Consider the following 26,457-nt stretch of genomic DNA (forward strand, 5'->3'; position numbering starts at 1 on the left):
TAAAGATCATCAAAACAGCTTTTAGTTGCAGGTTCTTTCAAGCAGTTCATCTTCTCTCTAAATCTTGCCCGCTCAAACTCTCTCAGGATTCTCGTTAACCCCTCCACCAATGTTCCACTGGCCTGGACAACATGCCTCCCACATGACTAGCTTGGCTATCATGGAATAAAGCCCAAAATATCAGTACCGGCATGTGGTCACTGAATGAGGCCATTGTCTGGTCTTTCCAACACCCCTATAGACCCCAAACAGTCTGAACCCCAGGAACCTGAACCCATGACAGGAAGTCACCATCATAAAACATGGGGCAGCATATTTGTGCTTTTTTTTAGGACATGGAAAAGGTGTTCATCTTGTTTATTGAGTCTTGGAACTTTCGCCTCCTCATTTTAACAAAAAACCTTTGTGCTGTGTCACCGTATAACTGAATAGCAGAAGCTTTACTGATGTGTTACAGAGATGCATGTGAATGTCTCAAAGTCTGAAAAAACAAAAATGTCCTAAACATAAAAGCATCATACAATCGTCCCTGGGTTACCAGAGATGGGCTGCATCCGAAATCGCATACTTCCCTACTATATAGTTGGTGATAAACAGTATGTGACAAAAAATGTATGTCCAAATTCACTGTACTCAAAAGTGTAGGCAAAAAAACAAACACCCGGATGACTATTTATGACGAGATTCTGAAGTGTGCATATGATGGACACTTTACTATCCCATGAGGCCACAGGAGAGGATTTATGAATGGCAGTGAAGCGATGTAACCGACCTGAATGATAACCTGATAATGACATCATGGTGAATGTAGTATGTCCGGATTATATTCATACTAGATAGAACATACTCTTTTAGTGGTCGTGAAGTAATTATTTATTCAAAATAAGTACCTGCTCAAGAGAGTATGCGATTCCGGATGCAGCCATTGTCTTATTATCGGGAGATATGAGGGTCCATGGCTTTAACAATTGGAGAAAGCGCAACTAGGATTACATGTGCCTTGATAACCAAACACATTACAGCCTTGACGTCATTGAATTTCAGTAAATCACTGTTTTGCGGATACGATAGAAAGGAATGAGAAGTGTCGTAAACTGAATCCTACATGTTGCAAAGTTGTTTGTGACTTCTCTTATAAAACAGCATTTTTTTTGTGTAAACTCTAAAAATAGATAAATCCAAAACAAATGTTTAATGGAAAACTTAAAGATTAGCCGATAGGCTGGTGAATCATTATATGATAAGCTGTTTTTCCACAAAAGCATCCATTAAAAAATGCCTCTGGTCTCCTTCCCTGCATTTCATTTAATGTTCATCCCACTTTTATTTGTATAGCGCTTCTCACAATACGTAGTTTCAAAACAGTTCTACAGAAAATGCATGTTTCTGCAATTTAGAGCAATCTATTATCATAGGTGACTGTGTTAAAAGAATGTCCATATGTCAGAAATGCACAGTTTTAAGATAATAAAAATCATGCATTTAGCTAACATCACGTATTAATTTAGGCAGAAGCAATGAGCTTGTTAAAGTCATCAGTAGCAGTATTGGTATTGGTGATACTGCCCTTCATTCATAGTACTTAGTAAAAGATGCCATTAAACAAATATTTAACCATCTTAAAGGGATAGTTCACCCAAAAATTAAAATTAGCCCATAATTTACTCACCCTCAAGTCATCCTAGGTGTATATGTGTATTCTTTCAGACAAATAAAATCTGAGTTATATTACACAAGTCCAGGTTAATCCAAACATTAGAATTTGATCCATAAAGTCCATAAAAAGTGCATCTGTCCGTCAAATAACGTGCTCCACGCGGCTCCGGGGTGTTAATAAAGGCCGTCTGAAGCGAATCGACGCCTTTGTGTAAGAAAAATATTAATATTTAAAACTTTATCAAGTAAACTTTCGGTCGACCGCCTTAAGTGGAAAAGTGTTGAATGTTGAAAGTGAAACTCAAGATGCGTACGTGACGTCATGACGAGCGTACCTGGTCGCGTTAGTCTTTCGATCGACAGGGGAACTTTCAAAAATTTTTCCATAAATTGAACAGGGAATGCGGTCGGTCGAAAGTTTACTTGATAAAGTTTTAAATGTGGGTATGTTTCTTACACAAACACATCGATTCGCTTCAGAAGGCCTTTATTAACACCCCAGAGCCGTGTGGAGCACGCTATTTGATGGGCAGATGCACTTTTTATGGACTTCAAAAACAGAGCAACTATGAATCCAATTCTAATGCTTGGATTAGCCTGGACTTTTGTAATATAACTCAGATTTTATTCGTCTGAAAGAAGAATGTCATATGGTGAGTAAATTATGGGCTAATTTTCATTTTTGGGTGAACTATCACTTTAATGGGGTTTTCCTTAATTTGGAGATTCTTGTGAAATAATGTATTACAATCTAACAAAATGTATTACAAATATCAATGTTAGGAGTGATTTATTGCATTTAGTTGATTTTCTTAATAGATTGAATACACTAGTTTAAGAAAGGTAAAATAGTTATCATTAACTGTGCATATATGAACACTTATTTCCATTTAAATAAATCATCCTTGTTTGGAGAATTTACCTTTGGGTGTATCACACAGAGAATGGACAAGTTGTGCTTTACCCCAAATAATATTTTGTAAATAAAGTACATAAAAAGTAAATAAAAGCTTATTTTAGAGTCATTAGAAATAAAATAGGACCTCACAATTCTTAGTGCCCAAAAAAATACATAAACACTATCATTCAAAAGTTTGGGGTCTGTAAAATGTTTTTGAAAGAAGTCTCTTGTGCTCTTATGTCGAAAATGGTTGTGCTGCTTAATATTTTTGTGGACTGTCACAAAAATCTTACTGACTCCAAACTTTTGGACAGTAGTGCATATAATTTAAAATGTTTATGATAGTACATGTATATGTTGTAGTATGCTGATTTTAATTTAAAAATCATTGTATGAGAACAGAATAACTTGAATTATTGTATTACAGATGAAAATAAAAAATGAAAATAACTACAAACAAGCTCAAGAAATAAAGCACCCAGAAGAATATGGTAGTGAGAATCGGGGTAAAATTCAACTAATTCTCATGAAAATAAGGCAACAAAAAAAATTAAGAAGGGGAAAAAAAGCAATCCTAATGATCCTAAAAAGTTATATAATATTATTATTATTATTATTATTATTATTATTATTATTTTCTTTTCTTTTTTTCAATATTTGTTTTGATTTATAGGGTGAAATACTCTGCATACTCTTAGCTGTGTGAGATTTTAGCCATTTAAACAATTCTAAAGTCAAAAAGAAGAAGAAAAAGTTCCCTTTATGACCTGACACTCATCAAAATTAGTTCTGGATTCTGCTTTGAATAACAAATTGAATGTAAACACATATGCACTGAACTGAAAATACTTTAATGTGTTTGATGCATGTACGCATATGTTCTGCCGGCAGCAAATGTGCATGTGCGTGTTTGTGCGAGCCACCATAAGGAAAGAGCCCGGGGGTGGTGGTGGTGGTGGTGGGGGGTTGAGGCCTGCTCTGACGTCAGAAAGTAGCGGGATCTCAATTGTTGTGGCAAGTTAGACGGCACTGTCTGTGTCTGCTCTGTGTGAGATCTCTGTGTGTGTGACAGAAGGAAAGAAGCACAAGAACTTTATTGTGAGAAACCTCCTCACACATTATTTAGGTTTGAGTGTACACAAAGACAAATGAAATGTGTATGCCGATGACCTTTTTGGTCCGGGTTTTGTTTTTCCATCTCGGTGGAGGCGGAATAGTCCGATGTTATCGCACAAATCAGATTGGCCCAGTTCCCCTGTGTCAGAGGCAGCCCGCCATTTGTTTTATCCTGGTAGCTCTACTGTACCATTCAGAGCTGCTGGCGTAGGTCTGTTCTCAAGCCACTATTATGATTGGATCTCTCTCTCTGTATATGTGTGTGTGGTCTTGGTAAACCCTTCGTTATGGGGACAAAATGTCCCCACCGGGATGGCAATATCTGAAATCCTTGTCCTTGTGGGGTAATTTTTTGGTCCCCATAAGGTAAACAGCTTTTTTTGTCAATGTAAACATGCAGAAAGCTTTCTGTGATGGGTAGGTTTAGGGGTAGAGTTAGGATTAGGGGATAGGATATACAGGTTGTACAGTATAAAAATCTTTATATCGTTAGAAAGTCCCCATAAAACATGCAAACCCAGCGTGCGTGCGTGTATGTGTGTGTGTGTGTGTGTGTGTGTGTGTGTGTGTGAGATTGTGAGTGTTTGTATTTGCTGCTTTTTTCCATGCGGTGACCTTTAACATGCAGGCATAGCAAATTCCCCTGTAAATTCCATAATTTCTCATTCAAAAGATGGCAGAGAAAGCACAATTTAAGCCGTGTCCCCTTTCTTAATGTCACTGTCATCTTCAACAGTTTAAAATATAAAAAAACATGTCAGTATAAAAAGATGTTTTCTGGGTTCAGTACAGATTGAACTTCTACCAACAGCATTTGTGGTACGATAACCGCAAAAAATAACATTGGCATGTACCCAGCAAAAATTACTGTTCCAGTAAAGTGCTTACAATGGAAGTACTTGAAACCAGGGAATAAACATGACAATAAACATTGTTTTACAAGTATAGCCACAAGCAGGGCTTGACATTAACTTTTCTGCTCACCAGCCACTGTGGCTAGTGGTTTTCCAAAGTTACTTGCCACTCAGCATTTTCACTGGCCACAATTTTGACATTGATACCATGGGGAAAAACTGCCATATAGACCTTTTAATATTTTCTCATAATTTGGCAGTAGGTATATTAGGCTGCTGTCACTTTAATACCTGACACACGGATCCATTATACTGTTACAAATCCGTTTTCTTTCTAGACTGTTTATGTTCACTTAAAACATAGCTGACTGTGTTTAAGTGAAAACTTGCCTAGAGTGGCATTATTTAGTGTGTATTTTACTGACTAAACCCCTGCTCAGAGCTTAACTCTACCCACTGGCAATATCTGAAAAATGCTGGAAAAGTGGGAAGAGCCCAGCGGAGACAGAGGGGACGAACCGAGGGCGGGACTGAGCGGCAGAGACACATGCTCCTACTTTTCATGTTCATACTTTTCAGTTGGCCAAGATTTAAAAAAAAATCCTTTCTTTGTATTGGTCTTAAGTAATATTCTAATTTTCTGAGGTACTGAATTTGGGATTTTCCTTAGTTGTCAGTTATAATCATCAAAATTAAAAGAAATAAACATTTGAAATATATCAGTCTGTGTGTAATGAATGAATACAAAATACAAGTTTCTCTTTTTGAATGGAATTAGAGAAATAAATAAACTTTTTGATGATATTCTAATTATATGATCAGCACCTGTAGTTGTCTTCTGTAGTCAATTGCTTCCAATATTCATTTTCTGCAGAATGACACATACACTATATCGCCAAAAGTTTTGCGACGCCTGCCTTTACATGCACATGAACGTCCCATTCTTAATCCGTAGGGTTTAATATGGAGTTGGCCCACTCTTTGCAGCTATAACCGTTTCAACTCTTCTGGAAAGGCTTTCCACAAGGTTTAAGGCCCTTTCACACTGGACGCATAATGAAAAAACAAAGTGGAAAAGCGAATATTTAGTGTGCGAATAGTTCGCTTCAAAACCATTCACATCAGCTGCGACACGAATTTGCGACGCCTGTGACGTGTGAGAGCTCCAACATTCCAAAACATTCACGGCGAACAGCTGAGAAAACACGGACACTTCCTCATTCAGTGAAGATGAGATTTTCATTTTATTTAAAGGACCGAAAAGAACAGTCTTAAAAGAACAGAGTCTGAAGGGGAGTATGCTAATCTTGTACAGGAGCTACAACTTTATCATGGCCGGTTCCGCACTTACTTTCGAACGTCCGTGGGGCAATTTGAGGAGCTCCTCCAGAGACGGTAGCACCGCATCTGACGAGACCAACCACAAACTTCAGGAACCAATCGATGGTTCCCGAGCAGCTATGTTTCCAGTTCAGTCACAATGTAAACATTTAAGTGCCACAGTTGAACTGATGGAAACACATTCACTTTCCATAGTCGCGGAAACAATTAGATTTAGAAAAAAATCAATGAGTTTTAACTCAAAAGGTTATGTTATCGTTGTCTGTAGTTTACAGTGGGCAAACACAACTACAGCTGTAATCTCATGAGAAATGCGATACCTGGCAATGGTTAATGTTGATTGAATAGCTAATGACATCAACTGGACATTCCGTCACCTTTGTTTCCTTGTATGTGATTGGTTTGTTTCCTTGTATGTGATTGGTTTAAGCCTTTTCTGTCGCTGCAAGAGTTGTAAAAAATCGACATCGAAACTAAAAAAATAAACATTGTTTTTTTGCCACAGCACATTCGAGTTTGGTACTCATGACTGCACACCAGTGCACAAAGCAAGGTCCATAGACATGGATAAGCGAGTCTGGTGTGGAGGAACTTGACTGACTTATACACCTCAACCCAACAGAACACCTTTCGGATTAATTAGAGCTGAGACTGCGAGCCAGGCCTTCTCGTCGAACATCAGTACCTGACCTCACAAAGAACCTTCAGTATATAATATATATAATATATATATATATATATATATTAGTGGTGGGCCGTTATTGGCGTTAACGTGCTGTGATATAAAAAAAAATATCGCCGTTAATCTATTCTCAAAGTTGGGTTGAGTCTATACTACGCAAGCTATGATGACTTTCACCTTGATAGTTTAGCGTGGGTGTATACCAAGCCGAATTGCACTATAGGGGCGAGAGAACAAGTCTTCGAACCTGTATGTATGCCTACTAGTGTTGTCAAAAATATCCATATTTCGATATGTATCGATAATGAAATATCTGAAACGATATGATACTCATTTTCTATCATATCGATATGACAGCGTGTTAGTATTGGTGTGAACGGTGTGAATTTCACGCGGGGTTGCACTTAACGTTAATTCTACTAATTCCCGCAGATTTCACGCTCGCATCTGAAGCGCACACACACATACCGTAATAAAGCCGCCTCTGACATACAAGTGCAAAAATTAGCTCCCTTTTCCATCATACTAGATTAATCTAGATTAATTCCAAGATTACAGTGAGATTAATCTAGATTAAAAAAAATTATCTATGCCCACCACTTATATATATATATATATATATATGGGGTGGCTGTGGCTCAGTGGTTCATGTAGGTTGTCTACAAACCGGAAGGTTGGTGGTTCGATCCCCAGTTCCACCTGACCAAGTGCCGAGGTGTCCATGAGCAATACACCTAACCCCAGCTGCTCCCGACAAGCTGGATGGCGCCTTGCATGGCTGACACCGCCGTCGGTGTGTGAATGGGTGAATGTGAGGCAAATGTAAAGCACTTTGGATGGCCGTAGGTCTGTTAAAAAGCTATATAACTATATAAATGCAGTCCATTTACCATATATATATATATATATATATATATATATATATATATATATATATATATATATATATATATATATATACACTCACCTAAAGGATTATTAGGAACACCATACTAATACTGTGTTTGACCCCCTTTCGTCTTCAGAACTGCCTTAATTCTACGTGGCATTGATTCAACAAGGTGCTGAAAGCATTCTTTAGAAATGTTGGCCCATATTGATAGGATAGCATCTTGCAGTTGATGGAGATTTTTGGGATGCACATCCAGGGCACGAAGCTCCCGTTCCACCACATCCCAAAGATGCTCTATTGGGTTGAGATCTGGTGACTGTGGGGGCCATTTTAGTACAGTGAACTCTTTGTCATGTTCAAGAAACCAATTTGAAATTATTCGAGCTTTGTCACATGGTGCATTATCCTGCTGGAAGTAGCCATCAGAGGATGGGTACATGGTGGTCATAAAGGGATGGACATGGTCAGAAACAATGCTCAGGTAGGCCGTGGCTTTTAAACGATGCCCAATTGGCACTAAGGGGCCTAAAGTGTGCCAAGAAAACATCCCCCACACCATTACACCATTACACCACCCCCAGCCTGCACAGTGGTAATAAGGCATGACGGATCCATGTTCTCATTCTGTTTACGCCAAATTCTGACTCTACCATCTGAATGTCTCAACAGAAGACCAGGCAGTCTCATCAGACCAGGCAACATTTTTCCGCTCTTCAACTGTCCAATTTTGGTGAGCTCGTGCAAATTGTAGCCTCTTTTTCCTATTTGTAGTGGAAATGAGTGGTACCCGGTGGGGTCTTCTGCTGTTGTAGCCCATCCGCCTCAAGGTTGTGCGTGTTGTGGCTTCACAAATGCTTTGCTGCATACCTCGGTTGTAACGAGTGGTTATTTCAGTCAAAGTTGCTCTTCTATCAGCTTGAATCAGTCAGCCCATTCTCCTCTGACCTCTAGCATCAACAAGGCATTTTCGCCCACAGGACTGCCGCATACTGGATGTTTTTCCCTTTTCACACCATTCTTTGTAAACCCTAGAAATGGTTTTGCGTGAAAATCCCAGTAACTGAGCAGATTGTGAAATACTCAAACCGGCCCGTCTGGCACCAACAACCATGCCAAGCTCAAAATTGCTAAAATCACCTTTCTTTCCCATTCTGACATTCAGTTTGGAGTTCAGGTGATTGTCTTGACCAGGACCACACCCCTAAATGCATTGAAGCAACTGCCATGTGATTGGTTGATTAGATAATTGCATTAATGAGAAATTGAACAGGTGTTCCTAATAATCCTTTAGGTGAGTATATAGATATATATATAAATTAGTGGTGGGCAGAGATAATTTTTTTTAATCTAGATTAATCTCACTGTAATCTTGGAATTAATCTAGATTAAAATGGCTCATTTGAATTCTGCCGAAGGCATTCAGAATATGTGTGCTCGTAAGTGATCGCTTGTCTTTTTGTAGTTTGAATAATAAATAACTTCTGTCCCTTTAAGACCTGACGCACGCATGGATCCCAAAAATTGTTCCTGTGAGCTGGTTACGACTATGTTTATTTTAAAACTCACCAAGATGGGATTTGAGACATTTCTGAATGTATTTGACCATTAATAAGCTGGAAAAAGGAGCTCATTTTTGCCCTTGAATGTCAGAGGCGGCTTTATTACGGTATGTGTGTGCGCGCTTCTGATGCGAGCGCGAAATCTGCGGGAATTAGTAGAATTAACGTTATGTGCAACCCCGCGCAAAATTCAGACCGGTCACACCAATACTAACACGCTAAATTCAGCAGAACACGCGTTCGCCGTGTTCAGAGGGTCAACTGACTGAATGAGAGGAGGCGGGTGCGTGTCAACTCGCTGTCGGTCGGAGAGGAGAGCGCGGCTGGTATCGATACTGTAGAAAAGGAGTGTCGTATCGTTTCAGTAGGCATACACACAGGTTCGAAGACTCGTTCTCTCGCCCCCTACAGTGCAATTCGGCTAGGTATACATCCGCGCTAGACTATCAAGGTGAAAGTCATCATAGCTTGCGTAGTATAGACCCAGCTCCCAACCCAAATTTGAGAATAGATTAACGCCGATATTTTTTTTTTATCGCCCGATAAGAGTCTCACGTTAACGCAGCACGTTAATGCCGATAACGGCCCACCACTAATATATATATATATATATATATATATATTAGGGCTGTCACGATATTAGATTTTAGATATAATATATATTTACATAAACCCTGTAGAAATAGTAATTTATTCATGATTATTAGAATAACATTTATAACCTGCTCCTTGCTTTAGTGTTAATTAGGTCTAGGTTAAATGTCTATTTAAATTTTCCAAAATACATTTCCAAATATTGTAATAATCCAGTGAGGTTTTTTTACACATCACTGTGAAATATATAATTATTTAATTATACAATTATTATTATTATTATTATTAATAACAAAAAATACACTAACATTCAAATGTTTGGGGTCAGTAAATATGTTTATTGTTTGTTAAACAAGTCTCTAATGCTCACAAAAGCTGGATTTATTTAATCAAAAATAAAGTAAAAACTTTAATATTGTGAAAAAATATTATAATTTAAAATAGCTGTTTTCTATTTTAATATATTTTAAAATGTAATTTATTGCTGTGATGGTTTAATTTTCAGCATCATTACTCCAGTGTTCATTGTCACATGATCCTTTAGAAATCATTCTAATATGCTGATTTGCTGCTCAAGAAACATTTCTTCTCATTAACTATGTTGAAAACTTTTGTACTGCTTAATATTTTTGTAAAATGATCACTTTTTTTTCAGGATTCTTGTCTGATCTTGGGTAGTTTGTTTTTCAGGGGTTCAGACGACTAGAGAAGTAGTTCCACCTCAAAATAGATGATTTAAACAATTCAACGATTTAGGGGGGATTTTAAAAATATTTTGGACATCCATGAAAACAATAAAAAAGTATTTAAGTGCTTTAACAGAAATACTGGCTTTACATTTGTGATTTTTGTATTAAATGAAAATTCTGTCATCATTTACTCGCCCTCTAAACCCATGCTGTTCTAAACCCATTCGTTCCTTGAAACACAAAAGATGACAGATTTCTGTCTCTCTATTGAAATTCCATTCCACCAAAACTTTTACACTTCATAAAGACATCGTAAGTAATCTATATAAATTTAGCAGTTTGATCTAGATCTGAAAAGACACAATCTCTTTATATGATGAACAGATTTAATTGTGTCTTTTATTCTCATATGATCATTGATCAACGCACATACATGGAGCTCATCAAATATGGTCAATGGAAGATCAAGAGAACCAATGAGGTTTGTTCTTGCGTGTTACGCAAGCATGTTTGAGCTTCCACAATGAGTATGACTAGTTGAAATTATTTCAATAGAACTTGACTTCTATTGAACTCTGAACATTCCATGTAACATTCTTTTCTTCCACCACTACTCACGGCAATCTTCCACTGAAGGATTTGCCAAATGTGTTAAGTGGAATGGAAATCATTCTGTATGTGTCAAGGCGCAGTATGCACTCTCACACACACAAACACACACACACACACACACACACAGTCCCCCACTATGTAATGACGTTCAATGTATTTAGTGACGCTGCTGGGCCGTGCCGTGGCGCTCCAGGACCTTATGGAATCCTGCCGTGTTGACTGGCTGGTTACCAAGCAACCTGAAGTCACACGGTGGGCTTCATGAAGCATGTGTGTGCGGTCGTGAAGCATATGTGTATGTGCCTTTCGTACTCTACAGCAGGGCCGTGTGACGCGAGTGCGGACACGTGATATGTCCGAAAACCTATTTGTGGGTACATATGCTTCGTTGTGGGTACGAGATCATTTGTGTATGTGTTTACATCATTCAAGATGGAACTGAGAGGGGGGCAGGTGGTCATGGAGAGTCTTGCGTAATAGGATCCACAGAGCACGAGTGCTGGAGAGAGTGTTGATGAGGGTGTCATCAAGTATTACCCCCCTACCACACACACATAGGCTCATTTACGGCCCTAAGGGAAAGGACGTGCCAGACTGTGGAGCTCATTCATTGTGTAATCACTCGCAGACTCAATTACATGATGCCTCTTCCTCATTCAGCATATAGAATCGGATACCATCAGTAATGGTGAACTCACTGGATGTAGTTTCTTTTTTCCAGTGTTGAATAAGCTCTGTCTGGCTCGGTTTCATTAGTCTCAAGATTTTTGAGTATCGGCACAAAGTCTGATCCACATTAGTCTCACGTGACTAGATCTTTGATTAATACATAAAGTCTGGTCCATGTTGCAGCTTATAATGACCATAAAAAACCTACTTGGACAGGAATAAATTGTATGTAATATCCAAGGAATGGGAGTATAGTTACTAGCCATATCGGCCTAGAAAATCGCAACTTTTCATTTTCCGCCGGTCTTGGTACACGATGTAACTACAGAAGTGTCAAGTTTTAAATAGGAAATATATCGAAACTCGTTGGTCATTTTTTGAGCGAGATGCTAACGGTCTTATCAGATTCAATGATCTATGCTAAAAGTGCTACCGCCAGACCCGGAGATCGGCTTAATGGATTCGAAACCGTTAAAACTCAACTGTTTACCTCTAGGGGAGTTGGAAAATGAGCCTATTTTCAAAAACACTAATTCGAATTCGAAATGGTGACTTGGCAACTAACCAAAATAAAATAAGTTGATGTATTTTATCTATTTATATTTTATTGTTGCTTTATTTGAATTAATGAAAACTAATTTTAATAGTTTTTTTTTGTTTTGTTTTAGTTAACAATAACAACCAGATTGCCAAATACAATTTTTCTTTAATGTATTATTGCTGAATTAAAGGGATAATTCACTCAAAAATGATGATTCTGTCATCATTTAGTCGTCGTTCCAAACCTAGCCGTATGACTTTCTTTATTCTGTGGATCACAAATGAAGATATTTTGAAGAATGTTTCAGTTGTTTTTGTCCATACTATGAAAGTCAGTGGGGTCAAAAATAATGACTTTCATTGAATGGGAAAAAAAACTAATATGCAAAAACATTTTTCAAAATGTCAGGTGTCATGATGGGCATATAAATCTGAAATAACTCTGAGAGTGAAGTGTGTATAATTCAGTTCAAATCAGTTTGATCTTAAAGGGATTATTCACCCAACAATGAAAACTCTGTCATCGTTTACTCACTTGGGGGACCTGTATGTATTTCTTTCTTCTGCTGAACACAAAAGAAGATATTTTGAAGAATGTCGGTAACCAAACAGTTAGGCCCAATTGAATTCCATTTTGGTTTTTTTTTCATACTATGTAAGTCAATGGGGCCCATCAAAATGGATACCCATGTACTTCAAAATATCTTCTTTTGTGTTCAGCAGAAGAAAGAAACTCATACAGGTTTGGAACAACTTGAGGGTGAGTAAATTATAGATTCCTTTTTGAGTGAACTATGGTATGAACTTTAAAAACTTAGAACACAGGAAGAGCTCGGAACTTGTAAACCCAATTTTGTTTCTCAGTGGACGACTTAAATTAAAAACCTGTTCTCCCTGACCCCCAGAAACTGCAATTTAGCATTTTTATGTGCAAGTTATTTCATTTACTTCTAAATTAAGTACATTTAGTTATAAGGTGTCATTTTATATTTTGGATTATGTCATGGCTTGTTTGTCTCAATGTTCAGTAGTTGTGAGTACTTGTTGAAACTAATTTGTTTGCATCTGGTCATTTAGGAGGACTACGAGGTGGCACCAGATGAGAAGAGGAAGAGCCGAGGAGATGAGATCATCAAGAAGTTTCTCACCAAGCAGGTGTGATTTGGTTTAACTTTACTTTGTGTGTGTGCGTGCATGTGTGTGTGCGTGTGCGTGTGTGTGTGTGTGTGTGTGTGCGTGCGTGCGTGCGTGTGTGTGTTAATTTTGGATCTTAAATGTCTCAGTGGGCATCTGTAATCAGAGCATGTTGTTTCTCTGACAGTCCTCTGAGTGTGTGGATGTTGCTGAAGGTCTTGCTGAAAGATGCAGAGAAAATCTAGAACTGAGCCCCTGCAAGGAGATCTTCAGTGACTGTCGCCAGTAAGACAAATGCAAATACGCTTGTAAACACCTGGACGTCTGTTGCTCTTAAACTAAGCAAATTCAAATGCTTTAACCTTGGCCCCAACTGTTCTTGTTGTAGATATCTTGTGGTATTTTTAGATTTGTATTAAAATATTATGTATATAGATGAAACATTTTTTAAATAAAAACTTAAGATTAAGATTAACATTTATCAATGTTGAAAACAGCTGTGCTGCTTAATATTTTTGTGGAAACCATGATTACATGTTTCAGGATTCTTTGATGGATAGAAAGTTCAAAAGAACATTTATTTGAAATAGAAATATTTTGTAACATTGTAAATGTCTTTACTGTAACTTCTGATCAATTTATATATTTTCTTGGTAAATAAAACTATTAATTTCTTTGAAGAAAAAAAAAAACCTTACTGACCCCTAACTGTAGGGTATGTAGTATGTAGTAAGCATTGCCATAATTGGGACAAGCTGTAACAATAATTGGGGGCAAGATTTGCCCAAAATACTTCAAAAATCCACTGGAAATTGTATGCAATCTGGCCACCTTTCACATACTGACTGTACTATTTTCAACATAAACCTAACTATATAGAAAAGACAGTATGCAGATTTAAGGGTTGTGTAGTTTTTCTGGGATATTGATAATTTTACACATTTTTTTTATCCCTAAAGAAACAAACATTACTTCTGCAACTGTTGCAATTTTTGTCAGTGTACAAGTCAAGTTAAAGGGATAGTTAACCCAAAAAGGAAAAGTATCCCATAATTTACCCTCAAGCCATCCTAGGTGTATATGACATTCTTCTTTCAGAAGAATACAATCAGAGTTACTGTATATTAAAAAATGTCCTGGCTCTTCCAAGCATTATAATGGCAGTGAAATGCAAAAAAGTGCTTCCATCCATTATAAAAGTAATCCATATGGCTCCGGGGTGTTAATAAAGGCCTTCTGAAGCGAATCGATGCTTTGTGTAAAAAAAATATCCATATTTAACGCGTTATTAAGTAAAATTTCGAGCTTCCGGTGAACCGCCTTCCGTATTCAACTTACGATAAAAGTGTAATGCCTCCCGCAGTAAAAAACGCTTGCGTTACGTTCGACGTCATCATTGCATTTTAGGCTGCCGTTATAATGCTTGGAAGAGCCAGGACATTTTTAATATAACTCCGATTGTTTTTGTCTGCAAGAAGAATGTCATATACACCTAGGATGACTTGAGGGTGAGTGAATATTGGAGTAATTTTCCTTTTTGGGTGAACTATCCCTTTAAGTCATCTTTATTTATATAGCGCTTTATCAATATAGATTGTTTCAAAGCAGCTTTACAGTGATAATAACTGGAAAACGATTCAATGATGCAACATCTGTACAGCAGCTCTAATCGAAAATAGTGTCATTGTTCACCTGAAGTCAGTCAACCATACTAACTGTGCTGCTTATGGTCTAACAGTCTCCATGCTGTTTTAAATCTCACAGAGTTCTTCATGACTACTTAAGTGATGCTCCATTCTCTGACTATCAGAACAGCATGTACTTCGACCGCTTCCTCCAATGGAAAATGCTGGAAAGGTTGGTTACACACTTTATCTCCTTTTTCTTTGCCTCTTACCCTTTTAGTCTACCTTAAAAGTTGTCTATTTCATTCTTTTAGGTTGCTGGGGGAAGTTATTTGCTCTGCTAAAACCAGACGTCCTGCTTTTGTTTCATTGCTAAATCATATTCAGCTGTTATGGCAGTGCGGACGCTAATCCATTTCAATTATTTGTTAGTGTAATTGTTAACAGCTCAACACATGAAAGCAAACTGTCATTTTTGGGTCATGAAACGTTCAAGTTACTTAGCAGCGTCCAAGTCTATGCTAGATATAAACTCTTTTGGTCAACTTTACATTTAAGTGGCCCATAAAACAGATATGAAAAATTTCCTTCCCACTTTTTCTGCAAACACAATTCTGTGAAGGCTTTGTTTCACAGATGAGTTGGAAAATGTGTTTCTTATTGACTGTGCTTTATAATTGTAATGTTCTGTACAACTTGTAATGCAGTTTGTGTTCAACCTAGTTTTATTAATGGATTTGAATGTTAAATTGCCAGGTTCCTGTCTGTGCTGGTTTCAAATCAGATTTTATGCTTTCGTTTCCAGACAGTCCATCACAAAAGACACATTTCGGCAGTATAGAGTTCTGGGGAAAGGAGGCTTTGGAGAGGTAAGGGTATTGTGAAAAGAGATGACCTGCACTGCGTGTAAATATTACTAAATATTTCCTCGTTTGCTCTGTATTAAAAAACCCAGTGAGCTGCCTACCTAGACAGTAATTGTGGACAAGTGTGTTCCTGACACAAAGGCTGTTGAAATATAGGCAGCAACATCATACCATCTTTTTAGGGGCCTTATTTTGGCCAAACAGTAAATAAGCAGTGCATGTATCCTCATTGTAGATAAGGTAGTCCCAGAATGCATTGCAACAAGCTTAGAAAGCTTGAAAGATAGAACTAAAAGAATAGTTGATGATTATATCATTGTTCCACTCAATAACCACAATTGTCTATTCAGTTGTTGCTATTATTACCTTAGCAACATGCTAACATCAAACTCTTTTGGAATCAGTTTTGAGTCAGTCTCCTGTCCAACTCGCATAAAGAGCATTATTTGTGTGCTGTGCAGAGTTGCTGGGGCAGTTAAATTAGTGACATTTCGCAAAAAAAAGGTCTATGATGGAAAAAAAGTCAATGGTGTTGCAATGTATGAAGTCACTTTCAAACGAAGCAGCATTTTGTTGGTGAACGCAATGAATTTGCGCAACCAACTTAAACTTTTTCACCCTCACGCAAAACTCCCAATCTAATTGGATTTCACCCACAAAATTTTGCAGAGCAAATCAACCATTTTTTGATGTTTCAGTTAAGATGCTATCTTGTAAAGGTGGGGTGACATTTAACATTGCTCTGCAAAATTTCACGAGCAAATTCAGTCATTTCAATAGGAATCTGTGTGAGCAGAAGTTTCTCGTAAATTAAAAGTTGTGTTGGTAAAAGTCAAGTCACCTTTATTTATATAGTGCTTTTTACAATACAGATTTTTTTCAAAGCAGCTTTACAGTGATAATAGGAAGTTAATGAAAGAGAGATTGTTTTGGCTGTACAACAGCTCTAGAAAAAAATGTCCAGCTAAATTAAGTTTTTTATTGATTCATTTCAGTTGTGAAAATTCATTAATTATTTACTTTTTGGGCCAATTACACAACATCATCTTCAACTAAAATAGAAAACTTGTAATGCATTCTGGCCGTTAATTTGCAAGGCATCAGTGTTTGGTGCCTTGAAAACACAAACTTGGATATTTCAAAAAACTTGAATCTGTGAGAATGGTGACGGCGTGCACATAAAGCATCAAGTGTTTAGTCCATAGGCAAGCGCATATGAATACTTATGTGCGCAGGTGTGTAGTTTTTCATGCGTTGGTCATGCGAATTCACCACTTTTGACCAATAGAAAGCTTCTTGGTTTTAAAGTGACTTGCGTGGGCTGTGCTACACTATGACAATGGACTGCTAAAAAAAAATTTACCCGCCAAACCTTGTGACCAAACTCTAAAGTGATTGTTCACCCAAAAATGATGTCATCATTTACTCACCCTTATGTTGTTCCAAACTTGTATGAATTTATTTCTTATGTTGAACTAAAAAGAAGATATTTTGAAGAATGTTGGTAACCAGATAATTGACAGTAGCCATTGACTTTCATAGTATGAAAAATATTATGGAAGTCAATGGCTACCATCAACTGGCTGGTTACCAACATTCTTCAAAATATCTTCTTTTTAGTTCAACAGAAGAAATAAATTCATACAGGTTTGGAACAACATAAAAATGAGTAAATGATAGAATTTCAATTTTGGTGTGAACTATCACTTTAGAGTTTGGTCACAAGGTTTGCGTGCGTGCGTGCATGTTGTGTGTGTGTGTGTGTGTGTGTGTGTGTGTATATATGTGGTGATAATATATGTCCATCCCTGCCCAGGTGTGTGCGTGCCAGGTGAGAGCCACAGGTAAAATGTATGCTTGTAAAAAGCTTGAGAAGAAAAGGATAAAGAAGAGAAAGGGGGAGGCCATGGCTCTAAATGAGAAACAGATTCTGGAGAAGGTCAACAGCAGGTTTGTGGTAAGTGGATTCGTTCATTTATCTGTTATCTATCATCTCTTTTCCTCCCTTTACTCTGGTCATGTTTACACCTGGTATAAACATCCATCTTGGGGGTTCCATTCACAAGTGGCCAGGCAATAAAGGCTCAAATGCATATTCCTCAGTACCTTCCTGTCTCTGTCCAATATTTTTTGTCTAATAAAGACTAGCTAACAGCTTGTATACTTAAAAAGGTCAAAAAAAAAATTCTGCTCATCCTCTTCTCTCAGGTTAGTTTAGCGTACGCATATGAGACCAAAGATGCCCTGTGTCTGGTGCTGACCATAATGAACGGTGGTGATCTGAAGTTTCACATCTATAACATGGGAACCCCAGGCTTCGAGAAGGACCGTGTGCAGTTCTATGGTGCCGAGATCTGCTGTGGTCTAGATCACCTGCACAGAGAGTCTATCGTCTACAGGTGGGCAGGAACCAATGTGTGACTACACTATCCTCAAATACACCCATCCTCATAAAATGATAATGAATTTGAAAATTTTTGCTTTCTTTCATTCTAGGGATTTAAAACCAGAGAATATACTTTTAGATGATAATGGTAAGTTAAGAAATCAGTTTTTCTTTCAAATGAGCTAAATGTGACATTGCATTGACATTAAATTTATATTGGATTTGGTCTAGGGATGTACCGATCCCACTTTTTTTCTTTCCCGATACTGGCTTCCATCTGATACCAAAGTTGTTGTTGTTTTTTATTAGTTCACACAAAAGACAGAAGAAAAAAGTGTAGCATGTGTAAGATGATTGTTCAAAAATGTATTTATGTATGGATAAATTCCATTATTTATTTTTATTGATTTCAATGACTAAGGGAGCAATGCGACACCAGGCGCAACACAAGTGTTTTTTGCAAATTTCAGCCCAACGCCATTATCATTTTCACGTCCTGCGCCACGTTGTTTAAATAGCAAATGCATGTGCACAAATGTATGTGCACCCATTTGTGCAGTCTGAAAAAGAGGTGCAAACGAGGCGCATAGTTGGTGCGTTGCTATCCGGTTGTTAAGTCTGACGTCACGCGGCAGAGCTTCTGGGTCCAAATGGAATCTCATACCACAAGAAAAACAACAAACGGTGCTAATATACACACACAATATGGTGTAATACTACAAAAAAAATTTTCTTTATCTCCATACGAAAATTCCAGATGGCCAGACAGTGATTCATCTTTTATAAATCGTTAAAATATTAATGTTTGTGACACTGTGAGCACAGAGACTGTTGTGTAGAATGTAAGTATTTAAAATCTTTAACTTTTTTAAATGTTTGATGTTTAATTTGAATAAATAGTGTGAAACGAGTTTCAGGCTTGGACCCAGAAACAGCGTTCCTTACGTCATGACTTAACAAGCGGATTTTGAGAACTGAAATCGACTGCGCCATTGACCAACTGAAACCTGGTCTAAAGTCAATAGCGCAGTATTGTTTGTGTTATTTAAAGGGCGCGTTAGTAATGTGCACAACATGCGTACACTCTGCTTTTTACACACACAGGGACGCAGCAGCACGCAAACATTTTTAAATATAAAAAAATCAAAGGATTCCTCTCTGGAGAAGTGTTCAGTCTTTCTGCTTGCAAATTCCGCCATGTAAATAGTGAATCCGCAACTGGCTTTTAAAGGGAATGGGAGATGAGACTCTGATTGGTTTATTTCATGTTACGCCCAAAACACACCCATGACTCATTAAGAGAATAAGGGAAACCCTTTTAGACCATGAGCCTGGCACGCCGACGATTTTTTTTTTCTTCTTTTTTTTTCTGTCTTTAAACTAGCAAAAGTGGATTCGGACACGCCCTAAGTGCACTTAGCACTTTGTTAAAATAAGGCCCTAAGTTGCCATATTAATAAATCTTTAATTATAGCCCCAATGTCAAAATATATAAATTACATTTTATATAAATATAAAATATATATATAAATATCAGTTAAAGTTTAATAAATTATGAAATATAACAATAAATTAACTTAAATTAACTTGTTCTGGTTTGTTTGCTACTACTCCCTCACTATCCCTACAGGTCATATCCGGATCTCAGACTTGGGACTGGCCATTAAAGTGCCTGATGGAGAACAGATCCGTGGTCGAGTGGGGACTGTGGGCTATATGGGTAATGATATTTAGCTGTATTGATTTATAAATGTGTAAAATATTCATGATTTTGCAGACGATTTAAAATTGAAGCAAAATAGCATCTCTCATTTATGAATAAATCATAACTTTTTTAATGCATTTTTAGTATTGAATGTATTGATTTACAGCACCATTCAAAGGTTTTTTTGTTTGTTTGTTTTTTTAAAGAAATTCATACTTTTTAATGGCAAGGATGCATTAAATTGATCAAAAGACATTTTAAAATGTTACAAAAGATTTTTATTTTAAATAAATGCTGTTCTTTTGAACTTTCTATTTATCAAAGAATATTCATTAAAATCCTCATGGTTTACACAAAAATATTAAGCAACACAACTGTTTTCAACATTGATAATAATTATAATTTTTTTCTTGAGCACCAAACAGCATATTAGAATAATTTCAGAAGGATTATGTGACACTGAAGACTGGAGTAATGATGCTGAAAATTCAGCAGAAATAAATTATTAGATTTTAAAATATATTACTATAGTAAAAAATCTTTTTTATTGTAATACAATTTCACAATATTACTGTTTTACAGTGTTTTTGATCAAATAAATGCAGCCTCTGTGAGCATAATAGACTTCTTTAAAAAAAAAGAAAAAATCTTCCAGACCCCAACATTTTGAACGCTAGTATATACCAAATATAATCGAAAGGCTGAAAAATATCGAGATTTGTTTTTAGCTGCACCACTCAGTCCTACTAGATATCTATTCATGGCAATATGAAACATTGAAATGTTTATTGATTGATGAACTCAAACTGTATTAACGGACAGCTCCAGAGGTGATCAATAACGAGCGGTATAGCATGAGTCCAGACTGGTGGGGGTTGGGTTGTCTGATCTATGAGATGACCGCTGGCCGATCGCCTTTCCGTGCTCGCAAAGAGCGAGTGAAGAGGGAAGAAGTGGAGAAGAGGGTGCAGGAGGAGGAAGAGGAGTACAGCGACAAGTTTTCAGAAGACACCAAAGCCATCTGCAGGATGGTGAGGCCACACATACACACACACATATACACAAAGAATGAAGTTTCTATGCTGGTCAAAATCCAAGATGACACAGAGTACAACTAAGAGCTTGTATCCAAAGCTACATTATCTCTTCAGTCAAACACGCCATACAAGCTGATTAAGAGTCCATTGATTGAGTGCACAAAACTGGTCAAATTGAGTCCATTCTGTATGTTTGGCTCATTTTTCTGGCTGCTAGTGCATGTTTTCGGCTGGGAAAGAAGCTGATAATGAGCTCTCTGAGAGCAGCTCAGTTCAGTATTGTTTAATACTCTATATGTATTGTAAAGAACCTCAGCTGTCTTTTATTAGAGTTGTGTCATGCGACTGGCTTTCTGTTCATCTTAAAGGGACAGTTCACCCAAAAATGAAAAATGTGTAATTTCAGGGTTTCCACGGGGTCTTAGGGTGCTTTCACATTGCCTGGACCAAACCCGAGTTCGATTGCTCCCCCTCCCCTTGCCCCCGCTCGACTGTGTTCATATTATATTGTCTGGGTCCGAACCAGGGTGCGTTTGCGTCATCAAAGCAGCAGCTGTTTACCCGGTTGCTTAGTATCGACAGCGAGCGTGAAGGTGGCAAAATGCATAGCGTTGCTCACCTAATTTTTATATTTTTGTTTTTGAACCGTTGGTTTTGTTTCTAAAGCTTTAGTACGTAATGGTACTTGCGTCTATCTGCCGTGAATGTACTGCAAATGCTCTAAAGAATGCTGAAGATGAGCAGAAATGAGATCTACAGCTCTCTGCTGCAGTACGTCAGTCACGCTCGCCCGGAAAATGACTGAAACACATTCAAACACACATTTTTATCAAATCATATGTCATCTTCCAGCAGTTCACTTCCGTGATTTAGTACGATTGCGTTCACATCAGCAGCGAACCGTACCGGAGTTCACATGAACCGTATCCCAGACCACCCTTTTTAAGTGGACTCTGGTACGATTTGCGGGTGCGCACCCGAGTTCGGAAGACAACGTTCACATCATCCAAACGAACCAAACTCTGACGTCAATCAAACCCGGGTGCGCACCAAAACTGCTAGAGTGAAAGCACCCTTAAAAAGTCAAAAATTTCAACATCTAAACTTTAGGCCCTAAAAAGTCTTAAATTCACTGATGTATTGAGTTCTAGGTCTTAAATAATTTTAAACATGTCTTAATTTTCCTACGTACATGTAACGCTACCTCTAATGCTTATTGAAATGCTCCTGCAGCGATTTAGAATGTGTGTGTGTGTGTGTGTTTTGTTTTTTATTCCGGGGTGTTGCAGTTCTTTCTTTCGCTAGTCCAAATATCATTTGTTGTATTATGACTACAAATGAGAACAACATGCATCGTATATTACAGCCAATCTCTTTCTGATTGTACCACAGACACACAAAACGGATTTTATTCTTCAGCTAATAGTTCTCGAGTTCTTCCAGTTCCGCGATTGTGAGAGCGAAGGCGAATCATTACATTTTTCACCTGCTGTCTCACATAAGCGCCAAGGACCGGGCAAAGCGATTACTCAAGGTGGATGAATGACCAAATAAAAAGTATGATGGCACTAAAAAAAGAGTAAATAAAAGCGATGTAAACCACAAACTCTATTCGGTACTGACACACGGACCGATATCAGATACCAAATGTGCTCTATTTAGGCTTATTGCCCTTGAACGATCAAATACACATAATTATTATGCCTATGTCCATATATCCTTTTCTTATTGCTTATTGCTGTGGTTTACTTGTACGATTTTGGCCATATTTCTGACTCTAAGCGGGAAAATTTACCACCACAAAAATCAGATTTTGATTAAAAAATGTTTTTACCAAAAAATAAATAAATAAATATCCTGGTGGGATTGAGCTATGGGGAAGTGCAAGTTTACTGATACTTTGTTCAAATTGAATAAATTAATTTGCTTTGCAAGTTTGTGATTTTTGAATTTCCTTTTGTAAGTTTTTTTATTGCGTGATATAGGTCTTAAATTTAATTCATAATGGTCTTATAAAGGTTTAAGATTTTCAGCAGAAGTCCAACTTTCTTTCTTCACGCAAAACTTATTTAAATTACTTAGTTCACTTTAAAATGAAAATTACCCCATTATTTACTCACCCTCAAACCATCCTAGTTGTATATGACTTTCTATTTTCTGATTAACACAATCTGAGTTATATTAATAAATATCCTGATGCTTCCAAGCTTTATAATGGCAGTGATGGGATCCATTTTAGTTTGAAGCTCAAAAAAGCACATCCATCCATAATAAACATACTCCACACAGCTCCGGGGGGTTAACAAAGGCCATCTGAAGTGAATCAATGGGGTTTTGTAAGAAAAATATCTATATTTAAAACTTTATAAAGTAAAATATCTAGCTTCTGGCACCTTCCATATTCAACTTACACATAAAGTGTAACGCCTCTCGCAGTTCAAAATGCCTGGGCTACGTTCTAGTGATACGTGGTAGCAGTTACACCTTTTTCGTAAATTGAATACGGAAGGCAGTCCACCGGAAGCTATATATTTTACTTTATAAAGTTTTAAATATGGATATTTTTCTTATAAAACGCATCAATTCGCTTCAGAAGGCCTTTATTAAAATGTTTAAGGTGAACTGACTCTAATTTGAAATTCTAAGTCGTGTCATGCAAATGGCCTCCACATTTGAGCTCACTAAAGTTCCCAGCCTAACTCGTTCCTGTGTGGTTTTGTGATGTCTGGTTTGTGATTGCTGACCCTTTTAGGATGTTTGCCCCCTTTAAATGTCTTCATTTGGCACACAAGCTCTTTTTCCGAGTGTTTCAAAGCCATTGGCCAGCTTCACCTCTTTCATTCCACTCTTAAAGAATGTACAAACCTGTGTTCCTAATGTCTGACTGGCTGCTCTTCGCTCCTTGTCCCACAGCTGTTAGCCAAAGATCCCAAGCAGAGGCTCGGCTGCCAGGTGGATGGAGCTGCTGGAGTCAAAGCCCACCCATTCTTTAAGAACATCAACTTCAAGAGGCTGGAGGCCGGCATTCTGGAACCTTCCTTTGTGCCTGATGTGAGTTCCTGTCCTCATGTAGTTGATGTTAACACCGTTAAGCCTGACAAATGAAATAATAGTCAGAAAGTTTGCGGGGTTTTTTTTATTGAGCATCATATTTGATACATCAGGCATTAAAGGTCCCATGTTTTGGATTTTTTAAAATTATTTTATAATGTTTGCTGAGGTGTATTTATATTGTTAGTATGATTTTTACATCATAAAATGTCATTATTTAGAAATAAAAATGTTCTATCGTGATTTTAGCCCTTTGGCTTAAATGCTCTGTTTGAAGGGGCGTGTCTGCTGTGAGACTGTTGTGATTGGCTGACATCTTTGCATTTGAAATGTGTATTATATGTGGAACCCTCTCAAATACTTTTACTACGTTTTTTACTATTACAGCTGTCGAGATTAATGAATCGTGAAAGTGTTGATTATAGCATTATTTTTTAGATCTTTTCCCTTCACATGAAATGCTGCAGTGATGAGCATTGAGTAGACAGACAGTGTGTTGATCGCTTGAATGAAGTGATCTCAGCATTGCAATGCGATTTCTCTCACGAAATGCTTTCACCACAACTAACAGCATACACAACATCGATATGAATACAGTAAGAGCTTCGTTGTGCAGCATAACGGCGTCATTCATTATAACGGGAGTTTGGACAAGTGTGCAGATATACTCGTAACGTGTGATTGAAAGCTTTGAACATTATAAAGAGAGTGTTCTTTGATCGCTTTCTGTAGTTTAATCACAATTTAAATAATAGATTGTTTTAAATGCTCCTGAGAGAAACAATGTGAAGTTGATCGTTTAGTCACTGGATTGATTCACTGATGCATAAACAGTATTAAACGATTTAGAAAGAAAATCTGTGTGAACTTGAATAATTAGCTACACATTTGAAATCACAGATCAGGCATTAATGAACACTGTTACTTACTCTTTGTGGTGGTGCTGTCGAATCCATATCGTAAAAGTCTGTTTGTAAAATCTGTGCTGACATTGCGACTGAATTAAATGTAAAAAATAAACGGAATCCATTTTCTCCAAATTCTCTGAGCGGGCAAATCCCTTTCCCCGTATGACAACATATAGGGAAGATTACAGATTGGCCCATCTGAGCTTTCATTTTCTCAAAGGCAGAGCAGGATACCCAGGGCTTGGTTTACACCTATCGCCATTTCTAGCCACTGAGGGTCCATAGGCAGGCTAGGGGAACTCATATAAATGTTAAAAAACCTCATAAAGTGAAATTTTCATGTCATGGGATGATGGGACCTTTAATGGCTCATATAGTAGGATATTGGAGTATATTTTCAATGTCAAGATGCATCAGGCACATCAAGAGATGCATACATTTTTGGTCAAGATCTTGTATTGACAATGCAAGAGTCAAGCTCTCTGTAAAGTCTCCTCCAGCACATCCCAAAGACTTTCAATGAACTTAAGGTCTGGACTCTGAGGTGCCAATTCATGATGTGTCTTCCTACATTGTTGATTAAGAAATGAAAAGCTTCACACTCCATCAATTATGTAATGTAAATAATGATCCAATCATAGACTCTTAAACATTTGCCTATTTAAATCCAAACAGTGACTTTTTTTTTTTTGGCCAGGCAATGTATGTCTTTCTAAAATGGTATTCTTATCCCTTGTTTTATGATCAAAGCTCTTTAGTTGTTGAGGGCAAAACACATGACGATTGAGAGATATAAAATAAACCTTCCTCAAAATATTTTTTTTTTTTTCCAAAAAAAAATATAGTAAACCAATCAAGTGTTCATCTTGAAATATTACCAACAATATAAAAGTTATTCTTACATTTACATTTAAAAAAAGATTTTACAGCAGAAAAATGTGTACCACAACCTGAAGGGGGATGTTTTTACAATTATTCTACAAGGTCTTTTGCTTACAAAAAAAGTATAAACTATCAGCATGTTGTAGATTGTGTATAACAGGTTTTTCAGAGATGTTTGTTTTGATCATGTTTCATAATTTCAAGGCTTTAGAAATGTGCATAGGGTTGAATTCTGTTATTACTGTTTTTCATTTTTGTTTCCCTTCTTTGATAATTGAACAGCCCAGGGCGGTCTACTGTAAAGATGTTCTGGACATTGAGCAGTTCTCCACCGTAAAGGGAGTCAACCTGGACCAAACAGACAATGATTTCTACTCCAAGTTTGCCACTGGCAGTGTCTCCATCCCATGGCAAAATGAGGTATGAAGCTGTGCTAAAATCCCCACTGCTGCCAACGTAATGCCATATGGCAACATTTTTTTCAGATAACACTATAATGAATCATTCAACCTGGCATCATCTTTAACATTCCATTTGGCACAGTAATGAACAAGAAAAAATTAAAAAGGTCACTGACCGCAAGATGTACAGGTGTTAATGGTGTTTATAGCTCTTAATAATGTATATTAGAATGACTAGAAGGCTGCATTGACCAATCAGCCTCCAGAACTGTAATTACCCTGTATTCTGTAAAGATTTTATAAAATAAGGATGATTTGACCTTCTCTTCATCATCTGTGTGTCTATCTCTTGCTATT

At 37.3% G+C, this 26,457-nt stretch overlaps 1 protein-coding gene across 3 annotated transcripts in view; it reads left to right on the forward strand.

Moving 5' to 3' along the window:
- The window catches only part of grk5l (G protein-coupled receptor kinase 5 like), a 75,387-nt gene that overhangs the window by 43,060 nt on the left and 5,870 nt on the right, over window positions 1–26,457 (forward strand). For all 3 annotated transcript variants that reach the window (XM_079827610.1, XM_079827611.1, XM_079827612.1), the window contains exons 4-14: window positions 13,183–13,260; window positions 13,427–13,524; window positions 15,004–15,096; window positions 15,670–15,733; window positions 17,547–17,687; window positions 17,939–18,129; window positions 18,227–18,264; window positions 19,747–19,836; window positions 20,644–20,852; window positions 23,772–23,909; window positions 25,982–26,119. In XM_079827610.1, the coding sequence (XP_079683736.1) occupies window positions 13,183–13,260; window positions 13,427–13,524; window positions 15,004–15,096; window positions 15,670–15,733; window positions 17,547–17,687; window positions 17,939–18,129; window positions 18,227–18,264; window positions 19,747–19,836; window positions 20,644–20,852; window positions 23,772–23,909; window positions 25,982–26,119 (1,278 nt within the window). The remainder of the gene's footprint in view (window positions 1–13,182; window positions 13,261–13,426; window positions 13,525–15,003; window positions 15,097–15,669; window positions 15,734–17,546; window positions 17,688–17,938; window positions 18,130–18,226; window positions 18,265–19,746; window positions 19,837–20,643; window positions 20,853–23,771; window positions 23,910–25,981; window positions 26,120–26,457) is intronic.

The sequence above is a fragment of the Gobio gobio genome (assembly GCF_949357685.1).
Source record: "Gobio gobio genome assembly, chromosome: 10".
Taxonomy (NCBI): domain Eukaryota; kingdom Metazoa; phylum Chordata; class Actinopteri; order Cypriniformes; family Gobionidae; genus Gobio; species Gobio gobio.